General features: G+C 41.3%; 1 protein-coding gene across 6 annotated transcripts in view; it reads right to left on the reverse strand.

Annotated features, from left to right (window-relative positions):
* TACC2 (transforming acidic coiled-coil containing protein 2) overlaps positions 1 to 16,323 on the reverse strand; it is a 306,574-nt gene that overhangs the window by 205,736 nt on the left and 84,515 nt on the right. For all 6 annotated transcript variants that reach the window (XM_043983128.1, XM_043983126.1, XM_043983127.1 and 3 more), the window contains exons 5-6: positions 9,566 to 14,944; positions 8,842 to 8,949 (exon numbers count right to left, since the gene is read on the reverse strand). In XM_043983128.1, the coding sequence (XP_043839063.1) occupies positions 8,842 to 8,949; positions 9,566 to 14,944 (5,487 nt within the window). The remainder of the gene's footprint in view (positions 1 to 8,841; positions 8,950 to 9,565; positions 14,945 to 16,323) is intronic.

A 16,323-nucleotide genomic window follows, 5' to 3' on the forward strand; every position in this document is an offset into this window, starting at 1 on the left:
GACACTCCCAAAGAGTGAAGCATTCTATCCACCTCCAGAGAAAGACCTGATATTGTTTGAATACGAACTGAAGTATTCTATTTTACACTTTCTTCCTTTCATTCTTTTTTTATTTGAGTCTTCTTGTACAAAACAACTAATATGGAAATGTTTTACATGATTGTACCTATATCTGATTGCTTACTATCTCGGGAAGGGGAGGAGGGAAGAGGAGGGATGGAATTTGGAACTTGAAACTTTAAAAAATGCTAAAAATTGTTTTAATATGTAATTGGGGAAAATAAAAATGTATATCTTTAAAAAGGATGGATACATTCAGAAATTAATGTTACATTACAACAAAAAGGAACAGAAGTACAGCTTTTCTGTACTGTGGACCATATTGTCCATGGGGTTTCTTGGCAAAGATACTGTAGTGGTTTGCCATTTCCTCCTCCAGTGGATTAAGGCAAACAGAGTTTAAATGACTTGCCCAGGGTCACACAGCTAGTAAGTATCTGAGGCTGGGTTTGAACTCAGGTCTTCTGACTCCAAGCCCAGTGCTCTATCCACTGAACTATCTAGTTGCCCAAAGATAGATCAGAGGAGGCAAAATATGGAAGCAAGAATACCTATTATAGAGCTACTGTGATAGCCTAAGCAGGTGGCGATGAGTGCCTATATGAGGATTAAGGCAGTGAGAATAGATGGGAAGAGAGTAAATATTAAGGATTTTGTAGACATGCAATCAATAGTACCTAGTAAATGATGAATATGAGCAAGTAAGAAGAAAAAGTTAAAACCACTTCCAACATTTTGAATATAACAAGCTGACCAGCACCACAGACAGTTATGAAGTTAAGGGAAAGAGCAGATTTAGGAGAAAAGATCACAAAATTATATTTTTATTTATATTTATTTAGAATTTTCCCAAGTTACATGTAAAAACAAATTTTAACATTGATTTTTAAAACTTTGTGTTCCAAATTCTCTTCCTCCCTCTCTCCCCATCCCCACTTAAGAACTCAAGCAATTCAATACAAAATTATAGATATGTAGTTGCAAGGAACTATAGTCATGCTCCTAATTTTGCCTTGGTTTTGTTTTTGTTTTTAGTAACTTTATTGTTTTATTTTGAACTTAACACCTAAAATTAGCATTTTCATCTACGAAGTAGAATATAATAAAAGAACTATAAATGAAGCTGTGAATCTTTATATGGTCAATTCAACATGTTACTTTCAAATCTGTCCTCCTTATCTGTGCTTCCTTCAGAATTTCCTTGTTCTCTTCTGTATATATAACAATTTTTCAATAGCTCTATTTTTTCTTTTCTTCTTTGTTTTTGCATCACTATTGCTATTCCCCTTCTTTCCTCAGATTTCCTTTCCCCCCTTTAAAAAACAAAAACCAAACACCTTATAAGAAACATAATCAAGGGGCAGCTAGGTGGCGCAGTGGATAGAGCACTGGCTCTGGAGTCAGGAGTACCTGAGTTCAAATCCGGCCTCAGACACATAACACTTACTAGCTGTGTGACCCTGGGCAAGTCACTTGACCCCAATTGCCTCACTTAAAAAAAAAAAAAAAAAGAAACATAATCAAATCAAACAAATCCACACCAGTGGATATGTCCAAAAATGTAATCTCTTTCTGTACCTTGAGTCTATCAACTTTTTATCAGGAGGTGGGTAACATACTTCAACAAAGGTCCTCTGAATTTATGGCTAATCATTGCTAAGTGTCAGGGATTGAGGTGAAATTAAGGACAGAAGGAGAGAAGGAAAAGTTTGGAATAGTCACTGTAGGGAATGAGGTGAGTGACAGCAAAGGGCCAGCTGACATTATGCCAAATTAATTTGAAGTGGGGTATAATATACAAGTTATCACACATGAATATTGCCACATTTCATGTGGTGTACAAATGCAAAACTTCTACATGTACCTATTCCTCTTTATACTCTAGAAAATTCTTCCAGTCTCAGCTGGACTTGCTTGGTCATTTAAGAACACAGATAGAGATCATGGAAAAAAACATCCTATCCATGAGGGATTGTTGATCACACCTTTAGCCTGTCCAAAAAAAGGAGGAGGAGGGAGGGGGGCAGGGAGGAAGGGAGAAAGGAAGGGAAAAAGAGCAAAGAAGAAAGGGGAGGGAAGAAGGGAAGGGGTGGAAGAAGGAAGGAGGGAAGGAGGAAAGGAAGGAAGAAGGAAAAAAGAAAAGGAGGAGAGAGGAAGGAAGGGAGGAAAGGAGGAAGAGAGGATAGGAAGAAAGTAGGAAGGGAGGAAAGAAGGTAGGATGTGGGGGGAAGGAAGGAAGGAAGGAAGGAAGGAAGGAAGGAAGGAAGGAAGGAAGGAAGGAAGGAAGGAAGGAAGGAAGGAAGGAAGGAAGGATGGGAGGGAGGAAGGGAGAGAGGGAGAAAGGAAAAAGAAACAGTCACTATATAAAGAAGAGAGAACCATGGGCAGAATTCAATTTGTTTACAGACTCCTGCCTTCTCTGCCTGGTAGCCATAACCAGGCCATTCAATTTCAGCAATTCATTAAGTGACGAGAAGACTACACTAAAGGCAGACCCAGATCTGCCCCTTAAAAGCTAGGTGACCATGGGCATTCACATGACCCATGTCTCAATTTCCTAATTTTTAAAACAGTGATGCTACTTTCACTAGTAATGTCATGGGGTTGTTGTGAGGATCCACTAATAGAATGAACTAAAGCACTTTTTAAACAGCAATAGCTTATTATTACATCTCTAATGAGGTGTTCTAGGAAAACATGAAGAGGAGTTGCCCAGGATAGGCAGGGACAGAGTTTATAATCTGTCAACATCATTAAAGAAAACTCCCAGATCAGTGACATCATAGGTCCATGGAAGTATTTGAGTAATAATATGTGAGTCTTGTTTGTGTCTTGATTGTGCCACACCTACTGTCATTAGTACAAATACCACAGCCCTGAGTAACACAGGAATACTGGTGCCTCTCACACTGCCTAGAGGAACTCAAAAAATCATTCAGCTATCCACATAAAGTTGGAAGATGGTAGATGAACTCTCATGGGGGTACTGGGTCAGTTTCCTCATGGCAGGATCATGTTGTTCCAGAAAGCATTGCACCAATTTGTACTACCTATATTATCAAGCAAGGAGACATTTGCCTATGATTTCTCCATATAAGAGACACCATTGGCCATATTGCCCTGATGGTGATCTCTCAGAATAATTTTATTTGCTATTTCTAGTTGGACTCCTTTTTAACATAGCAGGAGAAAGTGATTGACAAATCATGGAAGCTTGTGGGGTCTTCTATATGGGTTCCAACATATTAGTTCCTTTAAGATGCAAAGGTTGTTGTAATCAGCCCTTTCCGACTCTTGACAGACAAGTATGTAGTCAATCATTTCTCCTATAACCCTAAACATGGTCTCTGTATTTCTGACTTCTCCCTGGTTTCTAAGTCCTGGCCTTTCTCTAGAGGTGTTCTTATTATATGCCGCATACAGTCTGGGCTCCTCTTAACATCATGCCTTGTCTGGTGAACAGTATTTGATTTCTGCTCTTGACAGCTCCCTTGCATTTGGTATTTACACATCCTGCTCTTGCTAATTGCTATCACACTAGAAACTGATGTCCCAGAGAACTCCTGCCTCATCTCTCCTGTCCTGTCCCTTCCCCCAGTGATAATATCCACTTCTCGTGGATAAGCTCAGCACTTTTGTTGATCACTTCCCACTTGGGTTCTGTGAGGGTTTGCAGTAAAGAGAATTGGAGGAGGTCTCTGTCTATATCTTTCTAGAGACTTTTAATTCTCCCATCATAGGACTCTAAAAATACAGTGGACAATCCCTTAGCAGCTAAACTCAATAATCCAAACTATTTGTTTGGGGAACTAGTTAAATCATGAGCCTAAAAGATTCTAAACTAAAAGCATAAATATGGATTTCATAAAATGCACAGATATAAAACTTTGGGATTGATAAGCCTGAGTCCATACTGAGAATTATCCAGCATAAAATGGGAAAAAACCCAGGAAAATATGATGCTTTGAAAAAAGATCTGATAGACAGGTATGGTGGTGCATGCTTGTAATTCCTGCAACTGGATAGATAATACCCATGAATTGCCTGAGTCTGGTAGTTCTGAGCTTCAGTAGGGCTAAAGTTGAATGGGTGTCTGCTTTAAATCTGGCACCAGTATAGTGAGTTCCAAGGAAGAGAATGGGGGAAGGGAACAGGTTGAACTCAGAGCAGGTCAAAGCTTTTGTGCAGATCAACAGTGGGTTCAACCCTTGAGTAGCTGCTATACTTCTAGAAGAGAAGTAAACCCAGCCTTGAAAAGAGAAAAAGGGAAGATAAGGAAAAAGAAAAGAGAAGGTCTGATAATGCTCAGAGGAATAAAGGAAAACATGTGTCAAGGCAAATAGCCTGGTCACTCACACATGAATCGGACTAAGGAATAATAATCATAACTAATATTTATATAGCACTTACTATATGCCAGGAACTGTGCTAAGTACTTTATAATTATTAACTCATTTGATCTCCACAATAAGCCTGGGAGATAGGTACTGTTATTATCCTCATTTTACAAATGAGGAAACTGAGGCAAACAGAGGTTAAGTAACTTACCCAGGGTCACACAATTAATAACTGTCTGAGACTGGATTTAAACTCAGGTCTTCCAGACTCCAGGCATGGTGCTCTACTCACTTTGCCACCCAGCTGTCCCAGTAACAACACAGGGCATAATACTGCAAGTGCTCAGAAAGGACAATGCCTGAGACTGCTCTTGTCTTTTGCCAACTTCTCCAATTCCCAAACACCTACCTTCATGTACAGAACAAACATCAAGTCCCTTCACCAGCCTCTGAAGGACTTTCTATAATAATCCTCACTGGGAGAACCAAGCCAAAGCTAACCACATTTGGCAACAAAGAAAAGCCAACATTTATTCTCTAACCTAATGGACTACTTCTTTTCATGCCAGATATTCACAGTCCATTGTAAAGCAATAAATTATCAATTATCCATCTGAATAATTTAAGCCCCAAGTCTCACTTTTCCTTCCATTATCAGGATATATGCAAGAATCATGGATTGTACAATCAGAGAACAAGAGTTAGAAGGTAACCCAGAGATCACTTGGTTCAACATCCTCATTTTGCAGATAAGGAAACAGAGGCACAGAGTAGAATTGTAGATGAAGTGTCAGGAACACTTGAGTTCAAATTTGGCCTCAGAAACTTACTAATTGTGTGACTTTGAGCAAGTCATTGAACCTGTTTACCTCAATTTCCTCAACTGTAAAACAGGCATAACATTGTGGTGTTGCGAAGTTCATATGAGATATTTGTAAAAAGTGCCTAGTAAATTGCCTGGCATATAAAAGGCACTATATAAATGCTTATTCCCTTCCCTTCCCTTAAGTGACTTGCCCAGGGTCACACAAACAATAAGCATCAGAGACAAAATTTTAACCCATAGTTAAACTACAGTATTTCATATTATTTGAGACCAACATCCATCATAGTTGCCTTATTAAACAATCGTTATCCTCAGATTACAAGGGATTTTTAAATAAAGACAGGAAAGTCTGTTTATAAAATCAATAGCCATATACAGCAATAGATGGTATTTCATTTACCATAACTAAACCCAAACTCATCATTTTTAAATCCTACTACCCTTCCTGTTTTTTAAATCAATAATATGATTATTCTCCCCATATCAAAACTTCTGAACTGTCCTTGGCTCCCCCCCCCTTCTCTCTCTCTCTCTCTCTCTCTGTCTCTGTCTCTCTCTCTCTGTCCCTCCCTACCCCGCCTCTGTCCCACACAGATATCCAATCAATTACCAAAGCTTGCCTGCCTATTCTTCTTTCAAAAGATTTCTTACATTCATTCTTTCCTTAATTTTACTATCTATAAATTGGAAGAACTTTGACTCAAATTATCCAGTAACCTAAGTCTAAATTGAAAAATTAGTAAGTACAGGGGCAGCTAGATGGCACAGTGGATAGAGCACCGGCCCTGGAGTCAGGAGGACCTGAGTTCAAATCCAGCCTCAGACACTTAACACTTACTGGCTGTGTGACCCTGGGCAAGTCACTTAACCCCAATTGCCTCACCAAAGAAGAAAGAAAGAAAGAAAAATTAGTAAGTACAATACTAATTTTATATTCAAATCAATTCAATGATATAAATTCACTAAAAATGAGAACCAAAGATCTGTTTCCATCATGTTGCAGAGGAACAGATTATTAGCTCATCCCATCAATTTTTCAGGCTCTGAGCTATTTGTAGTCACATGGGACCCAATCTGTTAGTCAGGCAGTCCATCTGTTGTCCATCATCATGACCCACACAGCATCTTTTGTGCATGCATAGTATCTGACATTTGAATGGTACTTTATAGTGGACAAAATGGTTTCCTCCCCAAAACCCCACAAGGTATGTGGTACATGCATCATTCTCCTGATAATAAAGATTAGAGTTAGAGAGACCAGATGACTTGCCCATTGTGATATGGCCAGACAGTGAGGGAGCCAAACTTCAACCCAGGTCTTCTAATTCCACATCCTAAGCCTTGCAATATTTAAGTATCTTCTCCCTCCAGGACCCAAAGCTTCCCTAAAGAATGGTGAAACTCATAGACTAAATTCAAGCATATGAAATATATATATATATATATATATGTATGTATATGTATACATACAAACATATACAAATGTATATATGTATAGCTATATGATATATTGTTACATCATTTTCAGTAGTGTCTACCTCTTCACAACCCCATTTAGGATTTTCTTAGCAGAGAAACTAGAGTGGTTTGCCATTTCCTTCTCCAGCTCATTTTACAGATGAGGAAACTGAGACAAACAGGGTAAAATGACTTGCTCAGTGTCACACAGCTAGTAAATGTCTGAGGAAAGATTTTAATTCAGGAAGATGAGTTGACTAATAAGAATAACAATTATAATAACAATTTCTATATGCATATCCATATATAAAAAAGAAAAACACCCACAGTCCTATTCTTGTCCTGCTGAGAAAATACTTTGCTACGCCCTAAGTGGGAATGTGATAAATACATACCAGCAAAGGCCCTAGGGAATTGTAGGACAAGTCAGTAGCAGAAACAAGTGCCAATTGGAGATTAATTTTAAATATGTTTATGGAGAATATACATGCATCTCACTGGGCACCCGAACACCCAGGCACCAAGTTAATAGAGTTGCTATTGTAGGCCGCTGAAGGCAGCTGGCTCTGAAGGCAGAAGTATTCAGACATGAAAAACAGGTGATCATACATTCTTAAAACATGTGCAAAATATTAATCAAATCATTTATAAAATGCCAGGAGCTGTTTGCTACAATGCATTCTGCGGCCAAAGGTACTAATTTAAAGCCTGATATCCGCCACATGTATATTCACCCAGAGAACCACAAAGAGAGTTAAGGCCCTAAAAGAATTTCACAGTCTATTCACAAATGTGTCTTAACTTTGCATCCTTCTGTTCCCAGCCCAGAAAATCCCAAAGGAAACTACTTTAAAACAGCATCTTTTCAACAATACTAGGTGATGATTCACTTAGAAAAGGTCTACTGGGGTTGGAGGCCTCTTCATGCAGCAGGCAAGAGAAACATAGTAGGGGTGGAGTGAGGTGGGGGATGGTAACTTCTGGGATTCCATAGATCAGGAGCTGGAAGGGACCTTAGGAGCTGTCAAGTCCAACCCCTTAATTTTAAAAATGAAGAAAACTGAGGCATAGAGAGATTGACTGACTTGTCCAAGGTCAAAGTCTTTTTCCTCATTCCCAGGTCTATACAGATCCGTATGACTCAGACTTGGAGAAAAGATTATGAATTTTCTTTTTTTTATTATCCCCATTTTATTTTTTAAAAATAAAAGTATTTTATTATTTTCCAGTTACACATAGAGATAGTTTTCAACACTTGTTTATATATGATTTCCAATTTCAAATTTTTCTCCCTCTCTCCCCCCCTTCCCTAGACAGCAGGTAATTTGTTATAGGTTATATATACATAATAACATTAAATATATGTCTATATTAGTCATGTTATAAGAGAAGAATCAGAGCAAAAAGGAAAAACCTCAAAGAGATCATAAAAAAAGGAAAAGGACCCACATGTACAAAAATATTTATAGCTGCTCTTTTTGTGGTGGCAAGGAACTGGAAATTGAGGGGATGTCCATCAATTGGGGAATGGCTGAGCAAGTTGTGGTATATGAATGTAATGGAATTCTATTGTGCTGTAAGAAATGATGAGCAGGAGGAGTTTGGAGAAACCTGGAAGGACTTGCATGAATTTTCTTATCAAGGCCAGCCTCCTCATTTTAAGAACGAGAAAACTGAAGCATAGAGAGAATCTTGGGAGACCAAGAGTTGTATGAGTAAGTGGACTCATGGGTGTGGAATGAGAAACTGGACCAATGTTCAGCAAATTTATCTCAAAACTAAAATGGACTTAAAAGTAAAAGAAATCCCCTTTTAAACATCCCAGGAAATTAATAAAGGAAGTTTTTTGTTCTATTACTGTGTTACTAGTATAAGCATGCTGAGTGGCTATTTTCTTCTTTTTAAAAAAAAAAAACAGGGCGGCTAGGTGGCCCAGTGGATAAAGCACCAGCCCTGGATTCAGGAGGACCTGAGTTCAAATGTGGCCTCAGACACTTGATGCTTACTAGCTGTGTGACCCCTATCACTTAACCCTTATTACCTGGATTCCTGCCCCCTCAAAAAAGTCAGGAGGCCTGCATTCCTTTCTAGGACACCTAGAACGTTTACATTCATACACAGCATGATGATTCTCCAAATAACTGGAGTCTGTCACTGTACCTTTCTACTCTGTCATCCTTGTTGGACTGAGCTGAAGCAGCTGTAACATTTAGAGCATCCTTCTCAGGTACCAGAGGGAGAAGAGACTCACCAGGCTCAGGGCTCTTTCTGAAATGATGGAAGAAAGCAACAAGGACAATTTGTTAGCTGGTTTTCATCTTTATGTTTCTTTGAATGAACGCATATTTTCCAATGAGAACTTCGTGCAACATTTGAACTAAAATGCACAGGAAAAAATTAAACTCATTCACTCAACAACTCTGAGGGAATTTTGAAGCCTATCAACCTCCCTTCACCCACCAAATATGTCCTTTCTAAACAAATCCAGATTAGAAAACAGATGTATCTGAACCCAATCAGAAACAAAAACATCCACTTGGAATGACAGCTAACCTATGACACTACAATTCATAGGGCATAAAGTAAACAGTTCATACTTTAAAAGTTTTAAATTAAACTGACAGAACTGAAGAAAACACATGATAAATTAATAATTGTCACGATTCTCCAAATATTTCCCTCCTCAGTTGTTTAGGCTCTAAGTCTAAATAGCTACAATTCAGAGAGGTTAGCAGATGAGAATTTAGGCAGTTGGATAAAGGGGATAGAATTCCCTGAAAGCCCACCCATATGTTACATTGATTTTTCTAGTCAGGAGGTAAATCTCTAATAAATCTTGTAAAGGGTACAATGATCCCTGCAAGAATTAATTTGTTTTAAGTACCTTTCTGTGAGTCCCACTTCTGAAACGTCTTGGGGCATCTGGACTTGTCCTTTATCTGGCCCAGGAGGTGAGCAAACAGGTATCTTGTCATCGTTTTCAGGTGGTGTGAATTCAGGCTCAGAATGTTGCTCAGTCTGTTGGTCCCCAGCCTGGTTCTCCAAACATGGGAAAGCGTCCTTCTCCTCCATCCCCAGAAGTGCCTTCAAAGAGCCACACTGGGACTCTGGGCCTTGACTGGGGTGCTCCACTTGCAGAGCTGAGTCACAAGTTGGACTAAATAACACTCTCTCAGGACCTGTTTCAGGACTGCCTTTTAAGGGTTGATCCTCAGAGGTAGGAGCTTCTGATTCTGTTTTAGTAAAAGAATTTTCACTTGCTTTAGGGGCTTTTTCTATCACTGGGCCAGGATCTTGTAAGACATCTAACTGGAAGCTCTGCAAACCTAACTCCTTTTTGAAGCAATCAACCATAGAGTGTGTCAAAAGCCCACTGGGGTTTGGTAAATCCAGATCATTTTCTGTTCTTGGGCTCTCCAAAGTCCTTAAGTCATCATGAGCACTGTCACCACCTTGGAGACTCTTTTCATTCTTTGGCACGCTAGCACTGATATGCTTATTGCTTACAGCTGGAGGGACTGGAATGCTCCCAGATGAAGAGGAAATTTCCTGGGTATGCCCAAGTCCTAGGATGTTGTCCATTTCTTCAGTGCTAGTCGAAGCATAGATCTCATCATCTTTGGGCACCTTTTTGCTGGGGGGTATTTCTTTCTGCTGGCTTCCTGGAGGAGGCAGGCCTTCTTGAGGTAAAGGCATCTCTGCATGGACCTGGGAGATGACATAATATTCCTCACCCTTAGAGAGGTTGGCATTTTCCAAAGGTATCTTCTGTACAGCAACGTCTAAAGGGAGACTTGAAACCAATCCCTGCTTTCCTCCTCCCTGAAGCTTTTGATGCTCGAATGTAATCCCTGTATATTTCTCACCAGCTGTTTCAGAGTTTTCGGTGTTGTTTTCTTTTTGAGAGACACCAGATGCAATTCCATTCTTTTCCAAATTGGTATCTAACAGTTTCTGTTTCATGGTGGGAGCAGTTAAGCCTGGCGACTTTTCTGTGACTGTGCCTTCTTCACAAGTTAACTTGTTTGGGTTTGTTTGGCAGGAGCCAGTCTCTAAAGTCAAATCCTGCTCCTTACCTTTTGTGTCTATCCCTTGCCCAGTACGATTAGTGGAAATCATGATGTAGTCTCCTCCTTGACCATGAAGTGAATGCTTCTCTGTACTTGGCTGGACCAAAGAGTCCTTTCCCATTGCACTCCATTTAACCCCAGCATTTTCTTGCATTGTGGACTGTGGACGGTCAGTGGTCAAAGCACCCAGGACAGAATTCTCAAATATTTTGCTGATATGTGCCTTGAAATCAGGAAATCCAGCCATCATGTCAGGTTGTCCCAAACCCCAGTTCTCACGGTCGGATGTGTCCCTGTGCACCTTGGAGGCATCTCCTGCCTTCTCCTTACTTTCCTCTGCCTCCTCTGTTGGGATATCTGCCATTTTCTGAATACTTTCCCCAGAACTCCTTGGCTGGGACTCGAGGTTTCTCTCGTTTTGGATCTCTTTGGATTTAAATGCAGATATTTCCTCCCTTGCCTGGGCAGGCTTCAACGTGGGTGAGAGGTAATCCGTATGCGAATTTGAAGAGTCCTCACCGGTGAACACAGACTCGCCTTCAATATAGCAATTCTTACCAGAAACACTTGGCTCTTCGGTGGAACCAGTTTTTGTCTTGATTTCTTCTGATTTTCTTCCAACAGTACTGTCTATATTGAGGTTAAGATTCTCAGGAGTTTTCTCTAATGTCTGCCTGGATATCCCAATAGTCAGTAACTCTGGATGCTCCCTGTCAGAGACTGTCTGACATGCTGAAGCACTCAAGACATTGCCGACAATTCCACCCATTTCACTTTTGAGCCATGAGTCATTCCTGTAGCTGCCAGATTTCTGCCCACTTTGGCAGGGACTACCTGAGACAAAGGTGGTTTCATTCTCACTGCTTTTGGGAGCTGGCTCAGCATCCACCTTAGGACTGCATTCGGTCTGAAGGAAATCCTTGTTTGGAACAGTTTCTCTGAGCTCGTGTGATGCCAGACATGTAGCCAGGATTCCTTGGTCAACATTCTTTCCTCTCTCAGCAGATATACTTTCAAAATTTGGTTTGACATAGTCCTCCTGGGAGCTGATTTTGCTACTGAGTGACAGATGCCTTTGAGTCTCCTGGTCTGATGGGGCTGGAAGCTCAGTTTTCTCGTGTGTGTCCAACAGAAGCTGACTTCTATTTGAAGTTTCATCAAGCACCTTCTCTGGGGCATCAGGAGGTATAATGTTGAGTCTGCCAGTTGATGGAGCAGGCTGGATGTCAGCAGCAGCATTAATGGATGGTTGTGTACCAAGATGACAAGGCAGAGCCCCTACCTCATTTTCCTTTGTGTTTTCTCCATTACCTAAGCTGCTGAGCTGTGCATGCCTGTCAGCTGCCTTAGAAACCCCATTTTCTTGGCGTGTTTCTTCATGCTCACTGGCTGAGATCAAAGGATCCTCCTTCTCCTGCTGGGGCTTGTCAGGCATCTGCCCAGTGCAACAACTTTCTTCTGTTTTGACATTTGAGTTATCTTGAAGAGAAGAGTCTTTTAAATTGACCACAACAGGAGAAGAAATACTGAAGGACTTGTCATCAATGCACTGTTTCTCTTGGTCCATCACTAGAGGCAACTTTTCTCTTGTTAGCGCTGATGAATCCAACTCCTCAGTTGAAGGACTAGCCAAAAGTTTTTCCTCAGAATCACGTGTACCTGAACTTTGGATACCATTCAGACTTTTTTCATGCTGCATATTTTGGATTTCTGATATCGGACTTGGCTCCTGTCTACTACCGGGAGGAGGACAGCTCAAGTTTTGCTCGAGTTCTGAGGGTGGTGAGGTTTTTGAGAGGTCTTCAGTCCTGTTCTTCATCCCTTCAAGATCACCTGGAGGAATCTCTTTCCTACACTCAAAGGGAGAGGTGTTATCATTGAAGTTTGTTGAGACAGAAAATTCTGAACACAAATGAGACTGTTGGAAATGAGTCCCTGCTGATGGTTCAGGATTTTCTGGCTGAGTGATCCCTGTCCTGTTGTTACCTGCAGACGATGCATTTCCCTGCTGACTCTGCACTGGCCCCTGAGGCTCTATTCCACCCATTATAGTCACAGTCTCATTATCGGCATGGTTTTTCACATCAGGACTGAATTCCTGTCCAACTTTATCATTTGCAGGAGCACTTGAAGGTCGAACCGTAGGTACCAGCAGGTCCTCAGCATCTCTGCTACAAGGCATCTTAGTTGAGTGGTTATATTGTTCTTTAATTTCAGTGTCCTGGATTTCAGGATTGGCATCACTTCCTGGAGGCACACTCATACCAGATTTCTCAGGCTCTGCAACAGGAACAGATTCCATTCTTTCCCCTCCTTTGGGACCTTGAAGAGTATCTGGAAGCTCCAGTTTTAGTCCTGTAACCTCTGGAATATTTTCCATAGAAGTAGCCTGTCCACAATCTGTATCCTGCTCAACAGGTTGAACATTACTGTTCCCACAGTGCACAGGCAGTAGATCACATGTACCAACAGCACGGTTTCCATCAGTCATGTTGTAGGCCAAGGAACACGATGCTGAGTTCTCTGCCTGACTGTCAGACTGCTCCAGCTCCATGAGACCTATGTCCTTGGGCAACTGTGCTGAATCTGGATGGTGAAGCAAGTTGGGTTCCAGATTTGTGGGATTTGCTTCACTCACTAGCTGACTGGATCTGCCTCTGGAATCAAGTGAGGTCTCCTTTGAACACACAGGTCTTTCGGATTCTGTATCCCGTGTGGCAACATCTTTTTCTTGAGAGTTATTTCTTTGATTTTCTTCTTTAGTTCCATTTTGATTTTCATCATCAACAAGTTCCTGGCTTTCATCATTCAACTCCAGCTTTCCCCCCACGACTTTATCCAACCCACTGTGAGACACAATGGGGACCACTTCTTGTGTTCTCTCGGTTTTTACTTCATTCAAGGGAGCCTCTTTTTCATCCTTCAATAAAGGGCTCATCTCAGAATGTTTGCTCTCACCACCTAAATCTAAATTCCCTGGTACTCTTTCTACATCTGTTACGGGATACTCTGGAAGAGGCTCAGTAGCTGAGACAACAGAAGTGTCTGTGGGGAAACAATTGGATCTCATGTCAGCAATAGTAGCAGCTGGATTTGGAATACTCTCTGAACCCGTAGTGGAAATCAGATATACTTCCTCTCTTTGGAAAAGTTTAGGCTTACTCCCATCTCCTTCACCACTGGGGTCTAGTTGATCAGATAAAGTTTCTTGTGTCCCACTCTGAAGGGAGGTTTGAACATCAGTTATGGTGACAGATTCCCTTAAAGGACCTTTGGTCTTTTGATCCAGGACAGGATTCTGGGGTAAATTTGGTAGGGGAAGATTAGTTGCTATTGGCTCCTGATCATATTCCAATGGAGTCCCATTTGCCTTAGTTTCTTGGGCAGCTCCTACATCCTTCAAATCTTGGCAGTGGGCATTGAAGACTTGGGAGTCATCAGTCAAATTCTGAGGTTTCACAAGCACTTTGTCTTCCTCTCCACTTGATGTGCTTGAGGCAGTGTCATTCAGTAACAGGATCTCTGGTTTCAACAGCAGACCAGCTACCCCATCTGTTTTCTCTTCACCTCTCTGGGTTACAGCTGGAGCCTTGTGATTTGTTTGCAGAGGCCCTGGATTCTGCCGGGCCTCTTGAGTGGTAACACAATCTCCGGTTTCTTTCCCATGGGGAGTGAAGCTGCCATGTGGATCGCCCTTCCCAGACAGCTGTGCCATGGGTTTTAATGGCTCCAATGTCCTTGACTGTGTCCTTGGGTCCCCTTGTAACAAGGTAACATGATCGGAAGAAGAGTCCCTGCCCCCTTCTCTTGGTGAATTCTTTCCGTCATCGACATGAATGTTAGTAGTGACCGGGCTGGTCTCCACACTGCCATCTACCACTGGGGTGAGTCTCACTTGGTCTTCCTTTGGAGTGCCTGGCACGGGCTCCCCTAGGTTACCATGAAGTCCATCTTCACTTCCCAAGGCCTGATTTGTTTGGGTAACATCCTGGATGTGTTCTGCCAAAGGCATGGAGACAGAGATACTGCTCTCCTGTGTTCCTTCAACTGAGTCGGGGGAGGAGTCAGATGCTGTTGTCTTCTGCTCCTTCTGTAGGAGATTTCTTGATCCAGTCACCTCCAAAGACACAGCACATGAACTGGGGTTGGTTGCACCCTCCACTGTGTAGTCACTGGTGACTCCATGATTGATGCTGCCAACAATGGAAACGTTTCATTGGTTCATTATCATTGAGGACAGAAGAGCACAGCAAACAAAATTCACCACCCCACCCAAGAAAAGCAACCAAGGTACAGGGTGTTGAGGTTGATCCTCCCATGCAGTCAGACTTATCATGGAGACTAGAGAATAGCATGTTAGTGTCAGAAGGGTCCTTAGTGAGCTAGTGTAAGATAATTCTATCATTATTCTTATTACTAATACTGACCAAGGTCATAAAACTAGTAAGTAGCAGAGCTAAAAGAGGGAGAAATTATCCTGGAATTAAAAATTTTGCTGGAGACAATCTCTACATAGATTATCAATTATTGATTTGTAGTTATTTTAAAAGTTGTTTAGCATATACAATACCCTAGAAAGCTTTTTATCACTTTTCTACAATTTTCCATTGGGACAAACTGTTCTGGGTAAGTCAATTAGATTCAGTAGTAATATGGCTCTCCGAGTCCATTATGAGTTGCTGTCCAGGAGAAAAATAACAGGAAAGTTGTCAGTGCTTTCCAAATCATCAGATTGCAGAACTGGAAAGGACCTCAGAAGTCGCTGAGTCTCAACCCCTTCCTTTCTACATTTGAGGAAACTCAGGCTCAAATACACATGGAATAGCAACCTGGCCATGTTATCTATGTGCTGTGGATTTTACAACACGTATTGGAAGTTGAACTAAGGAACATGTTAACAGGGACCAGTCACTGACTAATGGCTCAAATTGGCTTTTCTATTGGCCAAAGGACATACCAAGGAACAAAGGGCTATTTCTGCCACACAATGCAATGCTGGAGTATCCACCAACCAGGAAAGACTCAGAAGTTGCTCAGGTCTCTTGGCTATGGTAAGTCCAAGTACAGGTATGGGTGCGAGTCTTTTATATAATAAGCACTAACAGCCACTTAATCACAGCACCGAGGAATACAAGGTTGAGCCATAGAGTGTAGATAGATAAGTGAGCCACTCAGTTTCAAAAAACAGAAGGATGGCCCAATAGGATTCACCTAACCAACCTACATCAGCAGGTGGACTAACAAGGACTAACCAATGACAACAGAGCAATGGAGTGCTATTACACCTGAGCTGGGCGAACAATTCCAGACCTAGAGAGTGGGGTAAGAAACACAGTAATTCAAAGCTGTGAAAACAACTACAGTCTTTACCAGCAAGTCACATAGGCCTCTGTGGTCTGTGCTAATGAACTTCCATGTCCCCCAAGACAGATATATATTCGGCAACTGACCTCTTTTTTTTTTTTTTTTTTTTTTTTTTTTTTTTTTTTTTTTAGTGAGGCAATTGGGGTCAAGTGACTTGCCCAGGGTCACACAGCTAGTAAGTGTTAAGTGTCTGAGGCCGGATTTGAAC

This window comes from Dromiciops gliroides, chromosome 2 (genome assembly GCF_019393635.1).
Source record: "Dromiciops gliroides isolate mDroGli1 chromosome 2, mDroGli1.pri, whole genome shotgun sequence".
NCBI lineage: Eukaryota > Metazoa > Chordata > Mammalia > Microbiotheria > Microbiotheriidae > Dromiciops > Dromiciops gliroides.